This window comes from Notolabrus celidotus, chromosome 20 (assembly GCF_009762535.1).
Source record: "Notolabrus celidotus isolate fNotCel1 chromosome 20, fNotCel1.pri, whole genome shotgun sequence".
NCBI classification, from domain to species: domain Eukaryota; kingdom Metazoa; phylum Chordata; class Actinopteri; order Labriformes; family Labridae; genus Notolabrus; species Notolabrus celidotus.
The window spans coordinates 20,011,457-20,034,340 of NC_048291.1; the positions used below are offsets into that span (position 1 = coordinate 20,011,457).

Genomic DNA, 22,884 nt, shown 5'->3' on the forward strand with positions numbered 1-22,884 from the left:
ATAACATATGATGCCATGCAATACCATGCCATACCATACAGCATAATACCATATCATGATAAGATATGCTACAATATAATACAATAAGACACAACCGAATATGGTATGATGCATAAATACAAACACCAAAGATCTGTTGCACAGCTGCTTCAGGTGTGGAAACTATGTTTAACTTGTTAATTTGAGAAGGCACAGTTTAGTTTACCTTGGGATACTCTGTGTGGTTTGCCAGAGATTAACAGCTCAAACTTAATGTAGACAATATGATAACAGAGATCAGACGGAATACCCTGTTCATGCATGACTACAGTCCGCTTACTATACACATACATTTTGCCATGGTCAGATCCTGTATCTCACCATGCTCTTTAATACAGTCTGGTAGAATAAAAACATAAATCTGTGATCCACCCTCTATGAATTGAAACTGCATAATTATGTACAAAGGTATTCTGCAATGCCAATACTGAGTATGACAGCACTCCCCCATGTGTGATATTGCTCATTTACAGTGAGTGGCATCATTTCACTAGGAAACAGTAATTTGCAACAACAGGCTATTATTTCTGTGCAATAATTTAAATGGCTTGGCCAACACACTCAGTCCTGTTACTGTTACAAAGCAGCAGATATACATTCCTTCACACTTACTGCTTTGTGAATACAGACCAGATCATTTGTGTTATGTTGGCTACATTCATGTGGGTATTTGCATACTTCATGTAAATAGTGAAATTGTCTGTTGGTAGTTGCTTGTATGGCCTGTGTGTTGCTAGGGAACAGCAATCAAGACAGGGAATGAGCTGTTATGTTAATAAGAGGTATTCAGAACACCTGAGGAGGAGCAATGAGTACAAATATCATAGCGATGTTCTCTTAGAATTCGCGGAATGCCTGTTGTCCAATAAAAATAGATTTTTAATGTAACCTACAAAAAAGCATTTTAGCTCCTGTGTGGAATAGCGCATGAGCACATTTGTCCGCAGGCGTATTTTTCACCCACACAGTGTTAGCGGGGCTCGGCCCACTCGAACTGATTCACAAAAACCTCCGCGTTCATCTTCAGCAGCCAGCCTCAGCCCCTCCTCCTCTTCCTCCTCCTCCTCCCCTCCGCCCCCTCCCTGCCACCGCGGAGCAGCTTTGACACATCTGCTCGGCTGGTTTCAGCACCTTGGACAGCGACCTTTCCGATAGGCTCGAGCCTGTCGGCGGCCAATGGCCTTAGCGGCGCGGCTGCGACAGTGACGGCCAGCAGCAGCAGCATCCCGGGAGCAGCCAATCAGAGGGCGCCGTTTCTTCTCCACATCCAACCCGAATAACTGCAGATGCCCGCATCAAAGCAACGGGTCTCCCTCTCTCTCTCACTCTATCTGAGGGTATACGCTGCTTTCCAATTTTAGGAATTTATACTGGCCACCCTTTTCTCCACCTTTCTTTTCTTTTCTTTTCTTTTTTTGAGTGGTAGGCTTTGTGCCGATGCGTTATTGTCAGAGGGAGGTTTTCCAAGCTTTGAGCGTCGTTCTAGGACATCAACAGCCCTGAATGTAGAGATTTTCCTCTCTCAATGGAAGACATCTTCCCACTCGCTGCGAGCATAGGACTGAAGCACATTTCACTTCTGCCCGCAGCTGCATCTCAAAGCGAGGGACTTTTTCTAAATGAAAAATTGAAGAAAAAAGGAGAATCTCATTGGGGATCGAACCTGTAGGCCTGTAGCGCCAGGGACTGTACATTAAAAGGGAGCTGATCCGCTTTCACGCCCAGATCAGCTCTTGTTGGCGGTGTGGAAATCGAGCAGAGGGGCTGCGAACGTTTTCACATTTTGACCGCAGTAGCCCAGCAGGAAGGGGGGTCAAGGTGTGATTTATGGATTCCCCAAGACGAGCCGATTGAACACAAGGTAGGAAAACACACAACAGAATGTTTTGCTGCATATTGCAATACATTTACAACACATTCAAGATAACACAGCCGTCAAAATGCAAGGCCTGTGTTGTACTTCCAAGCCATCAATTTCTACACCATCACCTAATGCACAGGTGTGTAAGCGCTCTCTACTTCCTTTATAGATGTCCCCAAAATAGATCATACAAACATTCAATAACACAACCTCACATTCTGTATTTTCTCACCAATGACGTGTTAGAGCCGAGGTTTATCAGGGCATGTTTGTGAAGCTGCAGTGTGTTGGAGGGGTTGTTTTCAAGGCTTCCATTTTGAAGCTAAGATGGATGCTTGCGCACATTTCTTTCTCGTGCCTCTGTGGCCTCATCTTGCTTCTTATATAATACTGATGAACAGCAGCAGCAGGTCCGTGCTACAGTGCCGTGACCAGGATTCATATGCTTTATGTTGCGACAAGATGTCATCACATACAGTAGGTTGAAGTGATGGAGAACAAATTCCAGTGAAAAATAAAATCATATAGGCGAGGGTCACTCCCACCGAGTTGTGCCCATTTTCTTTGACATGTAAATAAACAACAGGCTCCTATACATGGGTGCAGTGGAGCATTTAGGCTACAGCATTTAAGATGTTTACAGTAATGTGAAGGAATGTCCAGTTATGGCTAGAGGATTTCTTATACAGTTGTCAGTCGTGTTTAAATTTCACCGATAAAATCAAAGATCGTTTATTCATAGTTAACTTGCCTAATTTTGTCGTCTTACTAAATGCGTTGCAATTAGCTATGACTCTTCAAGTTTCAAGTAACAAAATTTAAATAAGGAAAAGTAGGCCTATACTATACTATTATTGCTTTTTCCTGCTTGGTTTTTGTCCTCACGTCTCTCAAAAACATGTAGCCTAAAAGTGTGTGTCCCCGACCTGAGACCACTTGTTAGTTTTTAAGCTAACATTCTTACAGTCTTCTACGAAGTTCTAGAAAAAAGGAAGTGGATCTTGGTTGGTTTTCCCTTTCTTAACCTATAAATACAATTTCAGACACCAGTGTTGACATTAATCTCAGTCTTTTTGTCACAAACACAAACAGTGACATTTGCTAGCACAAAACCGGAAACAGGTCCACTAGTTTTTTCCAGAACTTTCATCACACCTCACAATCTTCTCCTTTAGATGGAGATTGTACATACTTCGTGGATAGGACTAATAACTGTATTTGAAACTGTATTTTGAAAGGCAAGAAATTAACCTCAATAATTCAAAATATTCCCTTGTGAAGAGTCAGAGTTGGCCTTGGTAACAGGTGCTTGACAAAATATATAGATAAAATCTCAACTCAAAGGGTTGTCTAATTTTTTTTAGCTAAATGTCACATACCTACTGTGTATGTCATCTTGAATAAGTGTATATTTTTTAAGTCAGATGGTTTAATGTTGCATTATTTACACTCCTTCCTGTTCCTTGCTCACAGGCTTGACTTCCACCAGAAGTGAGACCCCCTCAGAGCTCTTAGTCTCGACCAATCAAAGAGCTTTACGTCACTTCTCCTTCCTCTTTTTCTCTGTACCACCACTAACCCCTGCACAGGCATCATGGGTACGGTGCTTTCGCTGTCTCCCAGCTACCGCAAGGCGGTACTGTTTGAGGATGGCCCAGCCACCGTGGGCCATTACACAGCGGTCCAGAACAGCAAGAACGCTAAAGATGCTGCCACAGCAGCCGGAAAGTCCCTCAAACGACCCTCTATTATAAATGTGTTACCATGGAAACGCATTGTGGCCGTCTCAGCAAAGAGGAAGGGGTCAAAGAAGCTGCAGTCAGAAGTTGGGGACGGTGGGAAAGGAAGTTCTCCTGATGGCCAAGCCAATGCCACGGCTAACTCGGCTTCCAACAGTATGAAGCTGAAGAAGTCTCAGTCCTGTGCTAATCTTTCATCTTACTCATCGAGCCAGGATCCCTCAGCCACCACCACCACTACCTCCTCCCACCTGCCCACCTCCAAGACCCTTGCCAATGTAGTTACTGTCGCTGCCAAAAAGAATTCTCTCACAGGCTCTGGGATTCAGCCGTCGACTGCAGCTGGCACCCCAAAGCGTGTGATCGTCCAGGTAAACCAAAGAATCTAAACTTTATTTTTCCTCTTTCAAAATTATTGAACTTAACTAAAATGAAATGGCATTGATTTGTCTTCTTTTTTCTTCTTCAACTAAGGCCTCAACCAGCGAATTGATGCGCAGCCTGGGTGAGTTCCTGTGCCGTAGGTGTTACCGTCTGAAGCGTCTCTCCCCGACAGATCCGGTGCTGTGGCTGCGCAGCGTGGACCGCTCCCTCCTCCTTCAGGGCTGGCAGGATCAGGGCTTCATCACTCCGGCCAACGTGGTCTTCCTCTACATGCTGTGCCGCGACGTGGTATCGTCCGAAGTGGCCTCGGAGCGTGAGCTGCAAGCCTCGCTGCTCACCTGCCTGTACCTGTCGTACTCCTACATGGGCAACGAGATCTCCTACCCGCTGAAGCCCTTCCTGGTGGAGGCCGAGAAGGAGGCCTTCTGGGACCGCTGCCTGGAGATCATCAACCGTATGAGTGGCAAAATGCTGCAGATCAACACCGACCCGCATTACTTCACCCAGGTGTTTGCTGACCTAAAGAATGAGAGCAAGAAAGAGGAGGAGAAAACCAAACTCCTCATAGGCCTCGACCGATAAGAGGGAGCTGGGAGGGGGGAAAGATGGATGTATAGAAAGATTGATGAAGTAAACAGGTCGAGGTAGGGTGGACGAATGTGTTGCAGTGTTGGGATAATTGAAGCAGGACTGTTGTCTGGCATCTCTACTGGTTTATCTTTGACTACATTTCTGGCATTAATCACAGTGTTTCAATCTTTTATTCGGACAATGAGCCACAAAAACACAAACAGGCTCTTTGCTGATCTTTAGTGTCAGGCCGACTGTCCAGCAGGTCACTTTGACTACAAGAAAGCAGACTAAATCAGGGTTATTGCTGCATTATTTGACATAATTGGATCTGATTAGATTCACAAGACTTTCAGGCTACTTGTTGGTATCCAACACCTGGGTCACTCTGCTCAGGATGTCACAATAACAAGCTTTAAGGCAGTAATATGATTTGTTTTTCACAACACAGACAAGGGAAGCCTCATTTTATCATTTATATCACTTGCAGTGTCGCTGATGTGACAATAACCGGCTGTGAGGGACAGGTATTTATCATTTTCATCTTCTGCCTCAAGTCCACCAGCCTGACCTGTACCTTGTTTTAATTAGATAAGAAGTGATTGATCTAAAGTCTTCTTCCGTCCTTTGATGAAGTATGAATGGGGTTAGAAATGCCAGACAACACAGATTCACTTCTAGAGGTTAAATATATGAAATGTAATGATACACAATACTGATATGATGATACTGCGTGTAAAGGCTTTTCTACTTGTAAGAAATGTGAGGGTAAAGAAAAACAAGAAGCACCTTGCATGAGTTCACTTCATATGTTCTTGAACACAAACACCTGCTTATTGCCAACTCCACTTTACCTTCTTCCTATTGTCCTGCCCAGAATTATTGCACTTATCCACACTGGCTGCTATTCCCACTATTGAAACTTTAAACAACTACACAATATAGATGAGCCAGAAACACAAGTAGTCTGTGACTTGTAGAGATGTGATGTTTAAGTCACTAATTGGCAAATGTGTATAAGTACTGTACCTTTAAGGGAACATAGGTGTTTTTTTTTACATTCAAATCTGCAATGAATTAGGTGATGATTCATTTATTTCTTAGATTATGAAATGATTATCCTGTGGGCACACCATTTTGGAAAGTCATCTATAAGCTGTGTTTACAAACACATGGGAAAATGCAATACTGACCCGACATATTTTAAATAAGGGAATTACTTCATTTCTTCCTGCTCCCCTGCACTTTCTCATGCAGTCCACATTGGTGCTGTCCTGAATGACTATGAGAAATTCTCTCTTAAACAACAGAAAGAAAGGAAGGAAGATGAAAGAAAGAAAGAAAGAAAGAAAGAAAGAAAGATTTTCTCTTTTGAACACTGCGCTCGTGTTGAATGATCGCTGGAGCTGGGTCGTGGAGGACATGTTCAGAGATCTGTCTCCACCACTTGCAATGAACGTCAGAATGAAAGAGTGTTATCAATTTGCAGGTGTGTGGGAGGTGAAGACGCCACAAGTGTTGATGTAACTTTTCTTCTAAAAATCAAAGCTTCAATGTTGCTGTCACTACTCCGATCGAGGGACTTCTTTTGCTCTTTGAAGTGTCAGCCCCCCTCCTCTTTCATCACTTCTTTTTTCTTACACTTGATATTCTTCACAACAATCTACAATAACTAAAATGACACAGATTTTCTCTCTCTTTCTGTCCATCTGCTCCAGGCCAGTCTGATGTGACCTGCCCTCTCTGGTGCAGTCCAGTCCGATCCAGTTGTCCCTTATTTAAAGACTCTCTTGTCCGCTGACCTGACTGCTTACTTATTCACTGAGTTATTTGACATGCATGTGTGCTTCTATAGGTTTCCTAGCATGCTGCTTTCTTTTGGGCACACCGCACCATATGTAACAGAAGAGACTGAGCGGTCGCCATGTTGAAGTGCTTAAAGCTAGGCTCAGCGATGTGACATCCTGGCAGCTCGGCACAAGAACTCCCACCAAATGAAGGAAATGAGCGAGAGGCTTTGCTGCACATACACCCAGAGAGGCAAATAAAACCTTGGGGTTTCCACTATTCTTGGTTCCATGGTGCTTTGGGGCCTAAAAGACCCCTCCAGATTGGACGTAAAGTTATGCAAGATTTTGGATCATTTCAGTGGTTCATTTATGGATATTTTAAAGAGTGGGTACCCAGTCTTCAAATATTCTTTATCCTGTATTTCCCATATAGAAGTGGACACCTTCTACATTCCTCTTTCTTTTAAACTCCTTATCTTCAGTTTGTAGCAAAGGCTTTGGAGAGACTCCTTGCCTTTGATGATGTCACATCGTTGAGTCTAACCAAAGCCAATAAACTGTCTGCAATTTTAGAAAAAGCTCTGCCCTCTTCAACCTGGTGGAGATCTTGTGCCATATCATTCTAAAGACTCATCATTTCATACAAAAAACACTGAGAAACATGAGCCAACTCAAAGTCTCTGACTGAAGAACAAGAAGGACTATAAAGGAATCAGGACTAAGCTTTTTCACAATGTATCTTCATCATGTATCAGACAAGAAAAAAGGGACTTTGTTCAGGTCATGAGGATCTGGAGTCAAAATAGGAAGCTTGTGATTTTAATACACAGTGAAATTTTATGTGTCACTTTGCAAAATGTATGCTAACATTGGGGTCATCCTAAGCTGGAGCACTTAGCATTCTGTTATAACTTCTGAAAATGTATATTTGACCTGCTATATATAGTAATATGAGAAACAGTTAGAATTCTCTGTTGAACAAAAAGAAACAAGCCGGGATTTTGAACTCTTGTTAAGAAAAACAGAATGTCATACCTGTTTCCAGACTGGGTCTCTCCACAATGCAGGTGATGTTTTATGTGTTCAGATGTGAACTGATTGGGCTGCACTAGGTACCATGCTGTAAAAATAATGTAGCCTTGATGCAGAGTCAGACCTGACCAGACAAATATGCACCTGAAGACTGAATCCATGGCAAACAAGCTTGTTTACACGACCTTCCTCCTAGCTGTTTCTGATGGGTTGAACAGTTCACAAGTAGCATTTTTCTGTGTGGCATTTCCCCTAATTGACTGTTCAAGAGTGATTTTTTTATTAATTTGTTCCACCTAAAGCTCTAAACTGCAAATAGAGGGTTTGGTGGGAGTTGTACAACAGCAGGTTAATGGATAAAAGACAAGTTCAAAGGGGACAAATACTCTTTTTAATCACATGACCTCAATTTTCAAATGTAACAATACTGAATAATGAATATTACACAACGCAGTGATTACTGTAACACTAACATTTAGTTGAAGTGTGATGCATTTCCGCAAAAACAATTCAGCTGTTACCTGAAGAGGATCATTAGTGTTAAATCCTAAGCTTTCATTGACCATTTGCTGGGCACGCTAACCTTTTGTTCCACTTACATCAGGCTAGTTAAAAGAAGTGTAAATCAAAACTGTGTTTTAGCAAATGGTCAATTCTTCTCCTTCTACTTAACTGAAACAAAAAAAATCCCTATTTAAGGTTGGAATCACTTCCAACATACTAATGTATCTTACATTTTGATTATTCAACACCATGTGGATGACAGATTATGACTGATAAATGGAAAAGAGGATGTACTAATGAAATATTTTTCCTTTAACTTGCTCCGGTCCTACCTGCATAACAAATCAAATCAAAAGAGACAAGGAAACCAGAGCAGAAGCAAAGAGAGAAAAATTGTCCTCTGAATGAACCTTGCTCCAGAACTGGAGAGAGAATGATGGGTAGAAGACACCCCCTCCTCTACATGCTCTCATCATTGATCCACTCATAACTATGTGCCATATTTTCTCTTGCAACACGTACAAGACAAAAACTATCGTGTAACATATGAATCTTATGAAAATGATGACGAAGTTATTATGGTTTCCTTCCTTTAATTTGTGAATCATGTTGTATAAAGAAGAATCTTTGTTGAACAAAAGTCAAGGCTACTAGTGTTACTAGAGTGCTGATGCTGCAGTCTGTTACTATGTGGATGTATGAATATTTATGTGAGAAATAAGAATAATTTGATCAACTGTTACTGGTACTTTATATAAAAACCTTTACAAGCAAGGTCTTCTCTGTTTCTTTTTTTTTCCTTATCATATTAACAGACTTTAGAGACAGTTCTTAGCCTGACCACAGCATGGCAGCGATCACCAGGAGCTGCTGAAGAGAAGATTTAGTTCAGGGATGAAGTGGTGTTTTGGGAGTTTGGGGAGCTTCAATCCATAAAAAAACACACCATTATGGGCGATGTTAGTATTGCTTGTTGACTCTCTCTCTGCGCTGACAGATGATGTTTTGACACACCACACGAGCAGAACAGGGTGGATATAGTTCTAGATGTGTGATGACATTAAAATAATGGTGCATCAAGAAGATGACAGCTTGTTTTTATTACTAAGAATGTGTACTGAAAAGAATCTGACAAAACAGGGTTTACAATTCCGTCTATTGCAAGATGTTGAAGAAACACATAATTAATCCCTGAAGGGGTATTCAATTTTTACACTCTTTTATTGTGCACGCATAGGCCAGAAATGCACAAACAGGATCCTATGGACATGCACTATTAAAGAGATATCAGACTGAGGGTGCTGCGTACCAATGAGCATCCCAAGCAATAAGGGTTTGGAACCTTCTTGAAAGGCACCCTGGCATTGAACTGAGAGGCAAACTGGCACCTCTCAAGTAACCAGTATCAACATCCATACTTTGGTCCAAACCAGGACATGAACCTGTAACGAAGACTAAGCTACTGACACAATCTATTGCTAAGCTTAAAGCATGATGTTTGCACTTTTTTTAAACTTATGATTTATTGTAGGAATGATGACATAGCATAACAGTCAGCCATATATTCTGAGTTAGAAAAGCTTATTCTGGCATGCAGTAAAATAGTGGGTTCTGCATTTGTCTTTTTTTTCTTTTTCTTTTTTTTATATTTGTGGGCTTTTTGCCTTTATTCGATAGGACAGCTGAAAAGAGACAGGAAATGTAGGGAGAGAGCGGGGGAAGACATGCAAGAAATGGCCGCAGCCGGGAATTGAACTGGCAACCCTTGCGACGAGGACTGTAGCCTCTGTATATGGAGTGCTCAGACTGCTAGGCGACCAGCGCCCCTGCATTTGTCTTTTTCAAGGGTCCTTAATAATACTGCTACTACTAATAATACTACTAAAAATAACAACAATGATAATAATAAAAACAATAATGATAATAACAACAACAACAACAATCATAATACTACTAATGATAAAAGAAATAATAGCAATAATAATGATGATAAATAAAAAATAATCAAAATAACAATGATAATTACCATCATTATCATCATAATCATCATAGTAATCATCAGCATAATAATGTCCTTACTTTACTGATATAGCCTATGTAAAAATTAGGGTTCACAAAGTGCTTTCACATACATGCAAAATGTAATTACCTCATGCACAACCACAACCCATTTGGGTCAATGTGGCTGGAACTCTCCATGGTGCTGAAGTAGGAGTGAAGACATCTCATCTATGTACAAGCTTACAAATGTTTTCTTGGTATTTCATACCATTAATATTAAATGCTTTAAATACACCAATTTTCATATATGACTCGTATGTTAAAGAGTATCTACTTATAAGTCCACATTTGGCTAACAGTGCAATAGCTATGGACGGAAGAAAAAATAGTTTCTTAGCTGTATAGAAAGACACTTGATTATCTAGCTCATATTGTTTTCATTAATTACTATACATGGATTCAACATCCCTATTATAAATAAAACTGGATTCATCAATTGTATACTGTTTAGTGTATCTTTTAAAATGCATTATAATAATAATAATAATAATAATAATAGTAATAATAGTAATAATAATAATAATAATAATAATAATAATAATAATAATAAAGTTTATTTATAAAGCACTTATCAAAACAGACGTTACAAAGTGCTTTACATCATAAAAACCCACAATAAAAAGAACAAAGCATGGGGGTGGGGTGGGGGTGGTGTATGAGCTGGCAAGACAAATTAAGAGGAACAACTGAATAAAGAGTAAAAGATAAAATTCCAAAAATCATTTAAAACAATACAACAATTAAAATTAGTAGAACAAAATAAAAACAACAAGTGAATTAAAGAAAACCATGAAAAAAAGCAGATTAAAAATAAATGTAGAAAACAATATTACAAGAAGGCCTTTCGATGAAAATATGTTTTTAGCTGTGGTTTAAAAGAAGACACTGATGCAGCTTGCCTGAGATCCTCAGGCAGGTCGTTCCACAGTCGTGGAGCCTGCACAGCAAACGCTCAGTCACCCTTAGATTTCAACTTCGTGACGGGAACTTTAAAGAGATTCCTGCCTGAGGATCTGAGGCTGCGGCCGGGCTGGTAGGGTGACAGCAAATCACAGATATATTTAGGGGCCAGGCCGTGAAGTGCTTTAAAAGTGTATAATAAAATGTTAAAATCTAGGTTTTAGTTAAAGTCTTGCTGCTGAATGTTGTACCAACTATAATTTATTGATATGTTTTTGAGTTAAACCTGTTAAAAGCCCATTACAATAATCTAATTATGTTACTATAATAATGTGACATTTGACATCTTCTTTTGATCTACTATTTGTTGCTATGTGGGTTGACATTTGCTTGATTTACATCTGGAAATGAACAATAGAAGGTATTACAGTCCAGTAAATGAAAAAAATCTCATCAACTGTCTCACCAAAAAGGCAGTAGGCTAAGACATGTTACAGCGAAGTTGGATTGTGACAGTGTTACTATACGAATATAAAGGGAGAGCCACAGGATTTCTGTTCATGATGTCTGTTACTGTCTCTTAGACTGCTTTATATTCAATTGGGGTGCTTCCACTGTATTACTTATCTTTGCACCATTTCACCACTGCTGTAACTGTGACTCAGTTTAGATGCACGCAGTGAGCAGAGGGGCGCTGTCCGTGGTGCTGAAACAGGGAGCTGAGACATTTACAAAAAATAAGAGGTGAAATTGTGAATAGTCTGAGCGCGAGAGTACAGGGCGTTCATTTATACCAATTTAACACATAGATACTACATTTGGGTTTTAGTATTATATCATAGAGTAGGATTGTTCATGTTTACATTCTCGACGTTGAAAACGAGCAGAGCAGTCATATGCGTGTACACGTGCCAGGGTCAACAATGTACACCATTAATTGTCGACTACAGACAGAATACTATCACAAGTCAACTGCTTTTTCCCCACTATTGTCAACCACTATTGTCAATCTGCCACGTGAGAGTTACTGCACGGCAATGCTTGATGATGCTTCTCAACCACACGCGAGCTGCTGGTGACATCCCCGTCGGTGCGTTTCCGCTTGAAACAGCCAATCAGAGCAAGGTGCTGTGCAGCTTATAAACCCATCTGCTGCCGAGCCTTTCCGCTCACTGTCCCCGCTGTCCTATGAATCATTGACCCGATCTTCATATTTGATCTCCCGCAACCGTGAAGATGGCGGCCCGGGTAAGACATCAAAATATTATATAAGATTGAGGTGTTTTCGTGTCTGTCTGTGGGAGATAGCTAACGGAAAAAACACAGGGTTTAAAAGGTCCGAATGACGTTTCCGACCCTCAAATTGTCATCAGTCTGTCTGAATGTCATCGCAGCAGTTGAATATAGTGTTTATTTCACATGATGATGCAGCTTTTTAAACCTGGCATGTCCCGAGAAGACCAATTTCCGCCAGCCTTGCATATTAGCTCCAGTTTCAGCCTGCTAAACCGTTACCTTCTCTGGGAGTATCGCTGCTTAATCCTGGGCTCTGCTTGTCCTTGAGCTGCGAAAAAAGCGGCCACATAGAAGCTTTTACGAGCACTATGCATAAAATAACAGAGCGTACGTTTAATGTGGAAAGCAAAGCTCGTGGAAAAATGGTATAATAAGCAGCCCGCATCAAGCAGGTTAGCATGCAGACGATGTGTAATCGGTCAAAACAACACGGTTAAGCGTTGCAGCTTTAGCCTTCTTTCTGCAGCCTGTGCGCGCTGTTTGCGCTGTGGAGCAGCAGAGCGGTGCATGGCTGACTGCTGGACTGTGAGCACGGTTTTATTTGAATGGATGAAGAACCTGACGATGTTTGCAGGGAGGCTTGCCAAGGTGTTAACGTGCTGTGTTGTATTCATCACTCTGATCACAAGTCCTTCAATGTAGAGGGACGTGGTTTGGTTAAATAGTGTACAGCTTAAGGTTCCCGTGTTCAGTCTGGACATGTCCTCCAAAAAGGGCTCTTGTGGGTTATTTTTGATGGCATCTGTTTTCATTTGGTGCACTCTCATAGCATCATCCTCCAATTACAAACGTACAGCAAAACGTGATGATTTGGGGCTGGGCATCATCGCAACTATATTTTCTGCAGCATGCATATTTCTAGTCCTGGTGGAGGAAGGTTTGCAGTACAAGTAGATGTCTGGTTCTTTCAAAGAAGTGATCCTATCTTTCTGTCATGGTTACCCAATAAAAAGCACTTCTGTCCAACTACAGTTGAGTTTTGACCTGGTTTAGCTGTAAGCTATTCTAAAGCCTGATTTATACCTATGCGTAGCCTATGCCATAGGTCTTTTGTACCTCCCGTACCTACGCAGAGGCCTACGCACATAGCAAACGCGCACCTCTTCCAAAATGTAACAAACCCAAGCGGCAAACTCCGGTCTCAAAATATAAAGCCCATGCGGAAGTGTTATAAACTGCAATTCATCAAGAATCCGCTTGAGGCTGGCTGCAGAAACACTTGAAACCACATAGACACCAATTCAAAAAAGGCGATCTTTGCAGCATTAATAAACATGTTTATAGCCTGGTTCAAAAAATGGCTTGACTCTACGTAACTAATTTCTCTATCAGCACACACTGTACGGGGGGTGATTTTTTTTCTAACGTGACGGTTCAGAAGATATTAAGATTACGAGTTTTTGCTCAAATAAGGACATGACTGACTTGACTCCCGGACGGGAACACATAGCTGTTGGCCAGGAGGCTCAAACCCTGCCTCTTTACGTCACACTATGCCTGGTTGAGTTCCGCATTTTCCATTATGGCTGCTGATGACGATTGGCTTCTAAACAGCGCTAAGGAACAGTTGGGTGACGTCATGGATACTACAGCCATTATTTATACAGTCTATGAACAAACCGCAAGCCCTGTGATTGGTTCACTTGGCAGCATTGTATTTCCTGCATTTACAGCACTTCCGGGATCCCTGCACATCAGCCGTGTGTTTTATCTCCTCCAACATGTCCTTTCTATTCTTCCCTGTAATCATTGCTGTATGATTAACAGCAACATGTTTCCGCTGTAAATTGACAAAATACGCTCGGAATCGCTGTGAAAGCGTAAACAGAAAACGTAGTGGGACCTGAATCAGGCAACCCAACGATCAGAGACACCACACTGCCCTCAAGCAGCAATTCGTCGGCGTATTCCTGGCTGCTCGACACGGACACATCGATGCACAAGTATGTAGTGCTCACATCCTCATCAACCACTGCTGCTTAGGGTCGATGCAGATGTATAAACCAAGCGGCAACCTCCGGTCTCAAAATATGAGTCCAATGCGGAAGTGCTAAAAACTGCAGTTCATCGAGGATCCGCTTGAGGCTGGCTCCGGAAGTACCAGAAACCACATAGACACCAATTCAAAAAAGCCGATCTAGCAGAAATAAACATGTTTACAGCCTGGCTCAAAAGACGAGTGTAGTTTGGATAGCTAATTTCTCGATTGGCACACACTGTAGGGGGTCAAAAAAATTTCTAATGCGGCAATTTTGAAGATATTGAGATTACGAGTCTTCCAAGGAGAGGCACAGCTGACTTGATTGATAGGCTGGAACACTGTAGCTGTTGGCTAGGAGGCTCAAAGCCCGCCTCTTTACGTCACAATCCCTCGACAGCAGCAATATGGCTGCCACCGACGATTGGCCTCAAAACAGCGCTTCATAAACAGATGGGTGACGTCATGGATTCTACGTCCATATTTTATACAGTCTAGTATGGTATAAACCAGCCTTTAGTCTTCTTCAATCCTCTTATGCCTCATGACTCATGAAGGAATAGTCTGACATTGTAGTAAATACCTTTTCTGTCCTGTTATGTTATGTCCGCTAAATGTGGAGTACTCCCAGCAGCTATTTAGCTTAGCCTAGCTTAAAGACTGAAGATGAGGGAAAACAGTTAGCCTAGCTAATAGCACCAAGCTAATTAAATCAAACAGCAAATACAATACTCATCAGTCAGGACATTATAACTATGTTATTTAATCTACAGAAAACCAAGCTTCAAAAAGTGATAAGCCACATTTTTAACCATTGGCTGCCTAGCAACCATCTGGACCTAAATTATCTGACACAAAAATTGAAGAATTTGGCTATGGCGCTTTTGATTTAAGTCATTACAGCTAGACTAGCAAGATGCTGGTTTAGCTTCATATTTACCATCTCTGTGGACAGTGGAGAACAAATTAGTCTAGTAAAAGTAGTGACATACACTCACACATATATGTGCTGTATACTGTTCATGTACCTGACTCTGTGACAAAGTGTGCAAAGTCATGATGCAGGTTGCCAACAGCTGTAGCATTACTCAGCAAGATTGTGTCATTGTGGTCATACTGCTCTGCAGAGAGTGAACAACACTGATGCTCGAGGATGTATGTTTGTGATGTTGAGTCAGTACAGTTCATAATTTCATAACCTCAGGATTAGTATGAAGAACAGCACATTCAGAAGTGCCACTCAGGGGTTAAAACATGGCGTTAGGTGGGTTCTTTTGTCAAAACAGCTTTGAGCTATGTGTGTATAGTTTTATATCAAAGGAACTCCTAGATTGCACCTACAGAGGAAACACTCACTCTGTCTGTGGAAAAATAAAAATAAAATAAAAATCCATGCAGCCGGAGGGAAGTGCTGACCTGTGAGAGACTAATTTTACCGCAGAGCCTAGACAGACTACAACAGCAGCATTTTGTTTAACAGTCTGCCCACTGCTGTGTCGGAGCAATCTGAAATCGTGTTGATTTGTTGATAAGACTCAACACCTGAGGGAGCTCAATCAATACTGCATTAAATGATAGCCGGTCAATTTTTCTACATGAGGAATTTATTTTTGCATAATTTATTTCATTTTTTATCAGCAAAAACATAAACTTAATACTGCTACTTTAAAAATACTGCGTCAGGGCTAATCCCCAGTCAGGCCCTTAAGCTCCAGTGTATGACGACATTTATAAAATGTTAGGACCGATATCTAAGAGCAAAACTGAAGCAAATGGAGCAAGTAAGACACTAAGACACAAAGTATTACTATGGCGTAGAGATAGACCGATTAATTGGTTGGGCCTGATAAATGGCATTTTGAATTAACCACATATATTAAATTGTTATGTCCATGGTATAATGGCCTGCTCTCTAATTATCGGCATTGGCATCAGCCGTAGATCGGTCGATCACTACTACAGCATTTTCCTCATGTGTTGTTACTTGTGCCCTATAGCTTTAAAATTATTAAAGCACTGTTATCTGACAGCCATGAGAAAATGATATTGCCCTTAACCATAGCTCACTTTTACGCCTAGCATTAGCTTCTTAGCCACGAGTATTCTAAGAAATCTGTCATTAGGTTACCTCTTTCCATCTGACAAACTTTTTAATGAAAATGCACTTGACAACTTCCTCCGTGGTAATGTCAAAAGACTAACGCCCAAAACATTTGTTGATATGAAAACGTTATTTTCTCTGAACAAATAAATGTATGGAGTACTGCTGACAAGGGTTGAAGGGGCGCATATTTCCCACCAGCCCAAGAACAGAACAGAGGTGCTAACGTTAGCCTTAGCTCCATTAAGAATCTAGATTTTTCCATATGTAATGTTAAATATCAAACATCCTGGCTAGTTCTGAAATGGTGTGTTTTTAAAAAAACGTATAACCACTGATTATTTTTGGGTACGTAATGATGTCCTATTGGCTTTTGATATAATGTGAAGTAATGCTAATGTAAGGCTAGCTGGATATGGAAATGACCCCCTCAGTACACTTTAAAAAAGGGTGCCATTTGAATGGAAGTATGCTGAAACATTGACAAAGGTGCACATTAAGAGAACTTCCACTTTAGATAGTAAACCAGTTACATTGCACTGTATGCATGAACAGAATAGAACCGAGAGTTGTTGTTTGTGTGCAAGGAGCATTTTCCTCAAATAAACGCAATAGCATGCGTCAGCCTTCAGTAGCCTTGTGTTCCCTTCCAGATGCAGTCAATAGAAGTTAATTGAAATGTTTCAATGCACCCATTTTAAATGTATATATGTAAAACAGATGCATTAGATGTATCAGAACATTCATCTTAAACTGTGTGCTGTGTAGGTTATTTTAATAATGTATCACATTAGTATGTGAGTGCATGAAAAGGGGAGATGCTGTGATACACTCCCCCTCTAGCACACCCAGCATGAGTCAAAAGTGACCAACGGCATGATGTTTGATGCTACACGCACGCGCGCACACACACACACACACGCACGCACACACACATGCACACACACACACGCACACACAGAACACACAAAACACACCCCTCTTGCCCAGCAGAGCATGCACTGTTGCCGGGCATACTGCGGCTTGTCAGAGGACGTCAGGGCAAAGCAAACAGCTCCTAACGTGACAACACGATGAACTCCACATCAGTCTTAAAAACATACATTTGTCATAGAAGGTCAAAGCATTATGTTAACATGTATTAATGGGAAAATGTAACACTGTAAATGTTGATACTGTGTTTGCTCTTGGTTGGTAAATATCTTTCATCTCAGTGATCTCACCAATTCGCTCCCTTATTCTCACTTCCAAAGCAGGTGATGGCCTTTGAACAGGCAGCCTATTCAACGAATGTGTTCATACATTTTTCATGGCTTTTGAATTAATCTGCCTGGAAAGCTTTCTGTGCAAGAAGACGATGTGTGTTGTCTTCGAGTGTTGTCGAGCCTCTGGCACTGGCTGTCTTTCTCTGACCTCATGTGAATCATCACTGCTGCCTAAATAAGAAACGCTTCGGTTTGTCTGATCTGAGGCTGATCTTTGGCGAGGCTGTTTCCTGCTTTTAGCACGAAACGCTCGGCTTTATACAAGTCATTTGTTGAATTAAAGATAAATGGTAACTGTAGCCTTACAATTTCTAACAAGTTTTCACTTATATGAAACACATATTCTTATTTTTGTTGGCTGATTATTCCAATTTATGTTAAATTAAACTAATAATGACTAATTCTGTGGTCTTTAGCGTGTGAACTAAGTATAAACAATCTTAAAATTTACAACCAGCAGAAGGTGATATTACTCATTGCAGATCAGGGGTTTGAAAAGCCTGCTTCTTACATAGTAAACATGTTCACTCTAAATCAAGAAAAATAAAGGCTAATCTTTTTACTTGAACCAAATACTGGCTAGCAAGTTTTAGCAGCTAACATTGTAGCAGTGCAACAGTCAATTTAGCCACCAAGAGACTAGTTATAAAGACAGCAAGCTTTTAGCGCTGGTCCATATGTTTGCTAAAGATAAAAGGAAACATTTCTTGACACATCCTATCTAACATTTGTAGTAGGCATACTGCTATGCTAACGTTAGCTTAACTGCATCGTGGTATATTTTTCTTGAATTGCCTGGGGTTTTTGTCTCTTCGTCTTCGTCTCCACTCATCCCTTAGGGTCAAGGATGAGCAATGAGTGATAGTAAGTCACTTGGGCAGACTTGCTGTGGTGGATATTGAAGAGGCGGCCTTTTGTCCACTAGATAGTTCACCAGCCATCTGGCCCCTCATAAAGCTGCTGGATTTAGGAATAGCATAAATCATACTGACCTGAAACTTACCATACTGCTTAAGTAATGCTGCTATTGAAGAAAAATGTGATGTGGAACCTTCTTGCTCCACTGGTGAAAAAAATACCTGTTTTCAGTTTGGTCCTTATAGTAAGGAAGAGGATTAGGAACACGGAAAAAAACTGGGGGGCGGGCAAACTAAATACAATTTTTTTACGGTAAATTATTTTTTTTAATACTGAAATTAAATTCAGAAGTCTGTCTTTAATATCAGGAAATTCCGAATTTTTCGCAGAATTAAAAGAAAATTTGACCTTAATAAAAATAAAAAATGCTAGTCCACCCTTGGAAATTCGGACTTTTTTCTCAGAATTAAAAAAAAATGTACCTTCATAAAAAATATATGTATTTGCACGGACACCCTTGGGAATTCTGACTTTTTCTCAGAATTAAAAAAAATGACCTTATTAAAAAATATATTCTTGCACTCCCACCCATCGAAATTCTGACTTTTTCTCAGAATTTTGATTTTATTCTCAGATTTGTTTTAAATTACACATTAATAAAAAATGTTTTGCTCACTTTCGTCTCAAAAAAAAAAAATGACACCTTTAAACGTTGTTTTTTACTTGCCCATCCTTCTAAAATATATGTTTTTTTCAGTATCTCTAATCCTCTTCCATATTTAGAAGAGCAATCTGTGGGCACAAATATTTTCACCACTGTCACATTAACAATAACTGGCTGTGCAATGGGAAAGGTAAACAGCTTAACCTGAATAAGACCCCATGTGGAGTGCAGACACTAACCTAGTTAATACGGCACCTGCAAAGAACATTATTGTCCACTGGTTACCCTTTGTTGTCAATAATAAACAGCAGAATGTAGAGTTTAGTCGCCATGAGCTGCATCATCATGCTCAGTTGAATCTCTGACTGATGGTTTCAGCAGCATAGCAAACATCAGTAGGTGTGTTTTGTTTTCAAGGACACCTTATTGATGTAATTGTGTCAAATTCAATAGAAACAGGGGGAAAGAAAAAAAAGAGAAAGAAAACCAAACGCCTTGTTGTGCGATGGAACAAGTGCGTGGGCCGTAAAACATGGCAGCTCTCCTGATGTGTGTCTCTCCTCCTCCGTGGTCTTTCTTTCTCTCTGCTCTCTAATTAAATGAGCAGTTTACCAGCCAGGGTTTACTTTACTGTCGTCAGCCATCATTCGCTCCTCAGCTATTCATCTGGAGCCTGTTATTTGTTTTTCTGCTTCTGCTACTGTTTCAGCGCCCACACCCGAATTAAAAAGGGGTTGGAGACGGCGTCAGTGAGGTCGGGGGGCTGTTGGGCCGCCTCTGTTATGCTCTGCAAATAACAAACAGGCCCCTCCCTCCGAAACAGCAGAGCTCATTTCAGCTTCACTCGTCATCTGCATTCACAGAGTTGTCTTGTCCTTTCCTTTGTATATACACACACACACACACACACAGAGATCATGAAGATACAGCACTGCAAAGCATCTCTTCTTTTATTGAGCCCTAAAATATGAAGGCTTTTTTCAACAATATAACCCTCTGTTTCAAATAAAAGACTTATCAAGAATCAGTCCCAAAAATGTGCACCCATATTAGATATCCGTAACTTCAACAAATTTGACTAATTAACTAAATCTTTTTTTGTCATTTTCCCACTGAAAGTTTCTGCTATTGTCTCATTCTTAACCATTTATTGTTGATACAACTGATTAAATTCAGAAACACTCTTTTAGTCGAGTTCATACCAGTCGTAATTTAAAGCTGGGGTTGGTAATCAGATTTAGATACACTTTTGTCATACTGGTTAAAATGATCTTTATGTCCTGATGGCAATCAAAACATAATGTGTTCTTAAAAAAGAGCGAAGAAAAGCTGCTATCTACAGCCGGAGTAAACCTGGGAAAACACCAACCAATCAGCCTTTTTTGGGTGCCAAAATTTTAAACCAATCAAATCCCGTCTTGCCGTTCTGCCCGCCTCCTGCGCGTACATTTCCCCGGCGTGCACTCCGAGTCTCCGTCCCCTGCCTCTGCTTCCCCTGACTCTACTTACTGCCCTTCTCGCTCGACCTCGGGCCTGTCGCCTCTGACCCGATGAGGTGCTTTGCTCAGGACTGTAGTCCGGATCAGAGTCTAAAAAGCTCTCACCACGGGGGCTCTGACAAGCAGAAGAATTAATGACATTCAGTAAGTCCTACAGAAAATGTATATGTATTGTAGCGTCCGTCCGGACGCTGTAGGGATGACGAGCCGATTCGTGAACACGTTTAGTTTTAATAACCGGTCACTGTCGGCCGTGATCACGACAACCAACAAAACAACAATCAATGTTTGAATGAATGAAGAACTTCTCTTGTCTCTCCTCTCTCCAGCTCGCACACTCTACACCTCTCCTGATGCCTTCACTAACCGTCAACACTGTAGGAATTAAGAACATCTACACTGAACACATTTAACAAACAGTAGAGCTGTTACAGTTTTATATGTGTTATAACTTTTCTCCTGATATCGTGTCACCAGTACAACTGGATAATGCTAGCATGAAAAGTTGTAAGTACTAACAATAGCCATATTTATTTGTGTTTTTAACTTTCACTATGATAATGTTTTGGTGAGGACTGGTTTTGAAGCAGCCACCATCATATGGTCGCAAATCAGCGGCGCTCGTGCATGTGAGTGGGGGGGGGCGTCGTTTTGGAGGAGCTCTGAGGGAGGAGGGGAGGGGTTAGACGGAGTCCTGAGGAAATGCCACATTCAAATTCATGCTAGTTTTCCGAGACTGCCAACCCCAACTTTAATAAAAAAGGTGTTTCCCTAAAATGTGGCAACATTTGCAGGTATGCTTCATGTTGCTGGAAATCAAAGTGTGGGTGCACTGTACTAAGATGATCTAAGGATGATTTGGGAGAGTTAATGGTGGATAGCTAATCTGCTCCTTCTGGGAAGCCAATTTAAAACAGAAAGTTCATAATAAGCTCTCATCTTCTATGTGACAAAATTAATTGAAAATAAAAGACCCAAATTTGTGATTTCACACCTCAGGAAATGAGCAGGTAAACAACTAAGCCCTTTCTCATGTGCATGCTTCTTGGTTTTCTCAGTAAAAGCTCAGTATTCTCCCATTAGCGCAAATTTGTTACAGCATGTCAGTGGTGGGGTAGCTTTTTAAGAGTGCATTTTTTAAAAATGAGAAGTGACTGCTTTACATGATTAACCTTTTTTTTTTTTTTTTTTAGAAAAAAATGAAATGAAATGGGAAAAGTTACTGCTTTTCAAAATGTTTAAGTATCGTGTGAACTAAGAATTCAAGTTTCAAATTCGAATTCATCTTCTGTAAAGATACTTGTTCGCAAAATACAATATTAATTATTATTTTAACAGACAACTTTGTCATTACAAACATTTGTTAACTGATACATCGAGCCATTTAAACAATATTTCAGTGACTCATACTAAATGGATAATATAGCCTTCAGTTATGTTATGCGTGGTGTTGTATATATTTTGATAGATATTTTTTTAGTAATCTGTGAAGTTGTTCATAGATTTCAGATCCACAACACAATACACTGAATTAATACTTCAGTAATGTAATAAATGAATGAATACATTTGTTTATTTAAGGACATATTATTGCAAAAAAAAATGTAGACACCTTACGATCATCTTAAGTGGTTTGGAAGTATTTAAATACCACTTGTGGTGGATTGTATGTTGCTATCTCCCACGACTATCAAGCTAACGCCATGAAAAAATTGCGTGCTTTTTAGCGACACACATCAGCTGGCTGTGTGTCGTGACTGTTTATTTTGGGTGACCCTTTACTTTTAAGAAAGATGGTTTTTGGTAGTTTTGGAGCCAACAGATATTTATTGCATGTTTAGGTGGTAAACACGCAAGAATGCTAAAAACATTCTAGCTAACAGAAACTGTGCCGCAGCACCAGCAGCCTCGTTTACGCCTTTACGTTACGTTTGCTTAATCTATGTACCTGAACCAATCTGTATGATATCGTGTCTGTTTCACCTTTTTATTATGTGTAGCCTGTACCTGCATGCTTAGTATGCCAGTGTGTGTCGAGCAGTACATGTTTTTACGAGTATGAGAGATAGAGTAATGGTTAATCCCCAGGTGTCTCAATGCCGGGCCTTCCTCTGTGAGCTCTGAGCTGGAGCTATATTAAGAGAGCCGTCCTCTGCTGTGGGGCAGCCTACACAACAACTAACACACACTCACACTTACACATATCAATACATACACAGGCCTTACAAGTGGACACAAGCACAACAGCAAGTACACGGATACACACGCATACACGCTGTGTTTTTTAGAGTTTTTCTATGAGCTGGTGTGTGTGTGTCCACGGCAGACAGGTGCAACATTCAA

General features: G+C 40.6%; 2 protein-coding genes across 5 annotated transcripts in view; both read left to right on the forward strand.

Annotated features, from left to right (window-relative positions):
* Positions 1-940: 940 nt before the first annotated feature.
* LOC117831886 (cyclin-dependent kinase 5 activator 1-like) lies at positions 941-5,386 on the forward strand. Its single transcript, XM_034710782.1, has 3 exons — positions 941-1,900; positions 3,374-4,010; positions 4,114-5,386. The coding sequence occupies exons 2-3, from the start codon at positions 3,495-3,497 to the stop codon at positions 4,603-4,605; spliced, it is 1,008 nt and encodes a 335-aa protein (XP_034566673.1). The 5' UTR covers positions 941-1,900; positions 3,374-3,494; the 3' UTR covers positions 4,606-5,386.
* Positions 5,387-11,965: 6,579 nt separating this feature from the next.
* Positions 11,966-22,884, forward strand: part of LOC117832961 (vesicle-fusing ATPase) — a 60,657-nt gene continuing 49,738 nt past the window's right edge. For 3 of the 4 annotated variants that reach the window (XR_004635293.1, XR_004635292.1, XM_034712292.1), the window contains exon 1: positions 11,976-12,128. Coding sequence is in view for 1 of the 4 variants with exons in the window: in XM_034712292.1 (XP_034568183.1) it covers positions 12,117-12,128 (12 nt within the window). In the remaining 3 variants the exon portion in view is untranslated. Of the gene's footprint in view, positions 12,129-22,884 lie in introns of all 4 variants that reach the window. The other variant, XR_004635294.1, reaches the window with a different exon arrangement.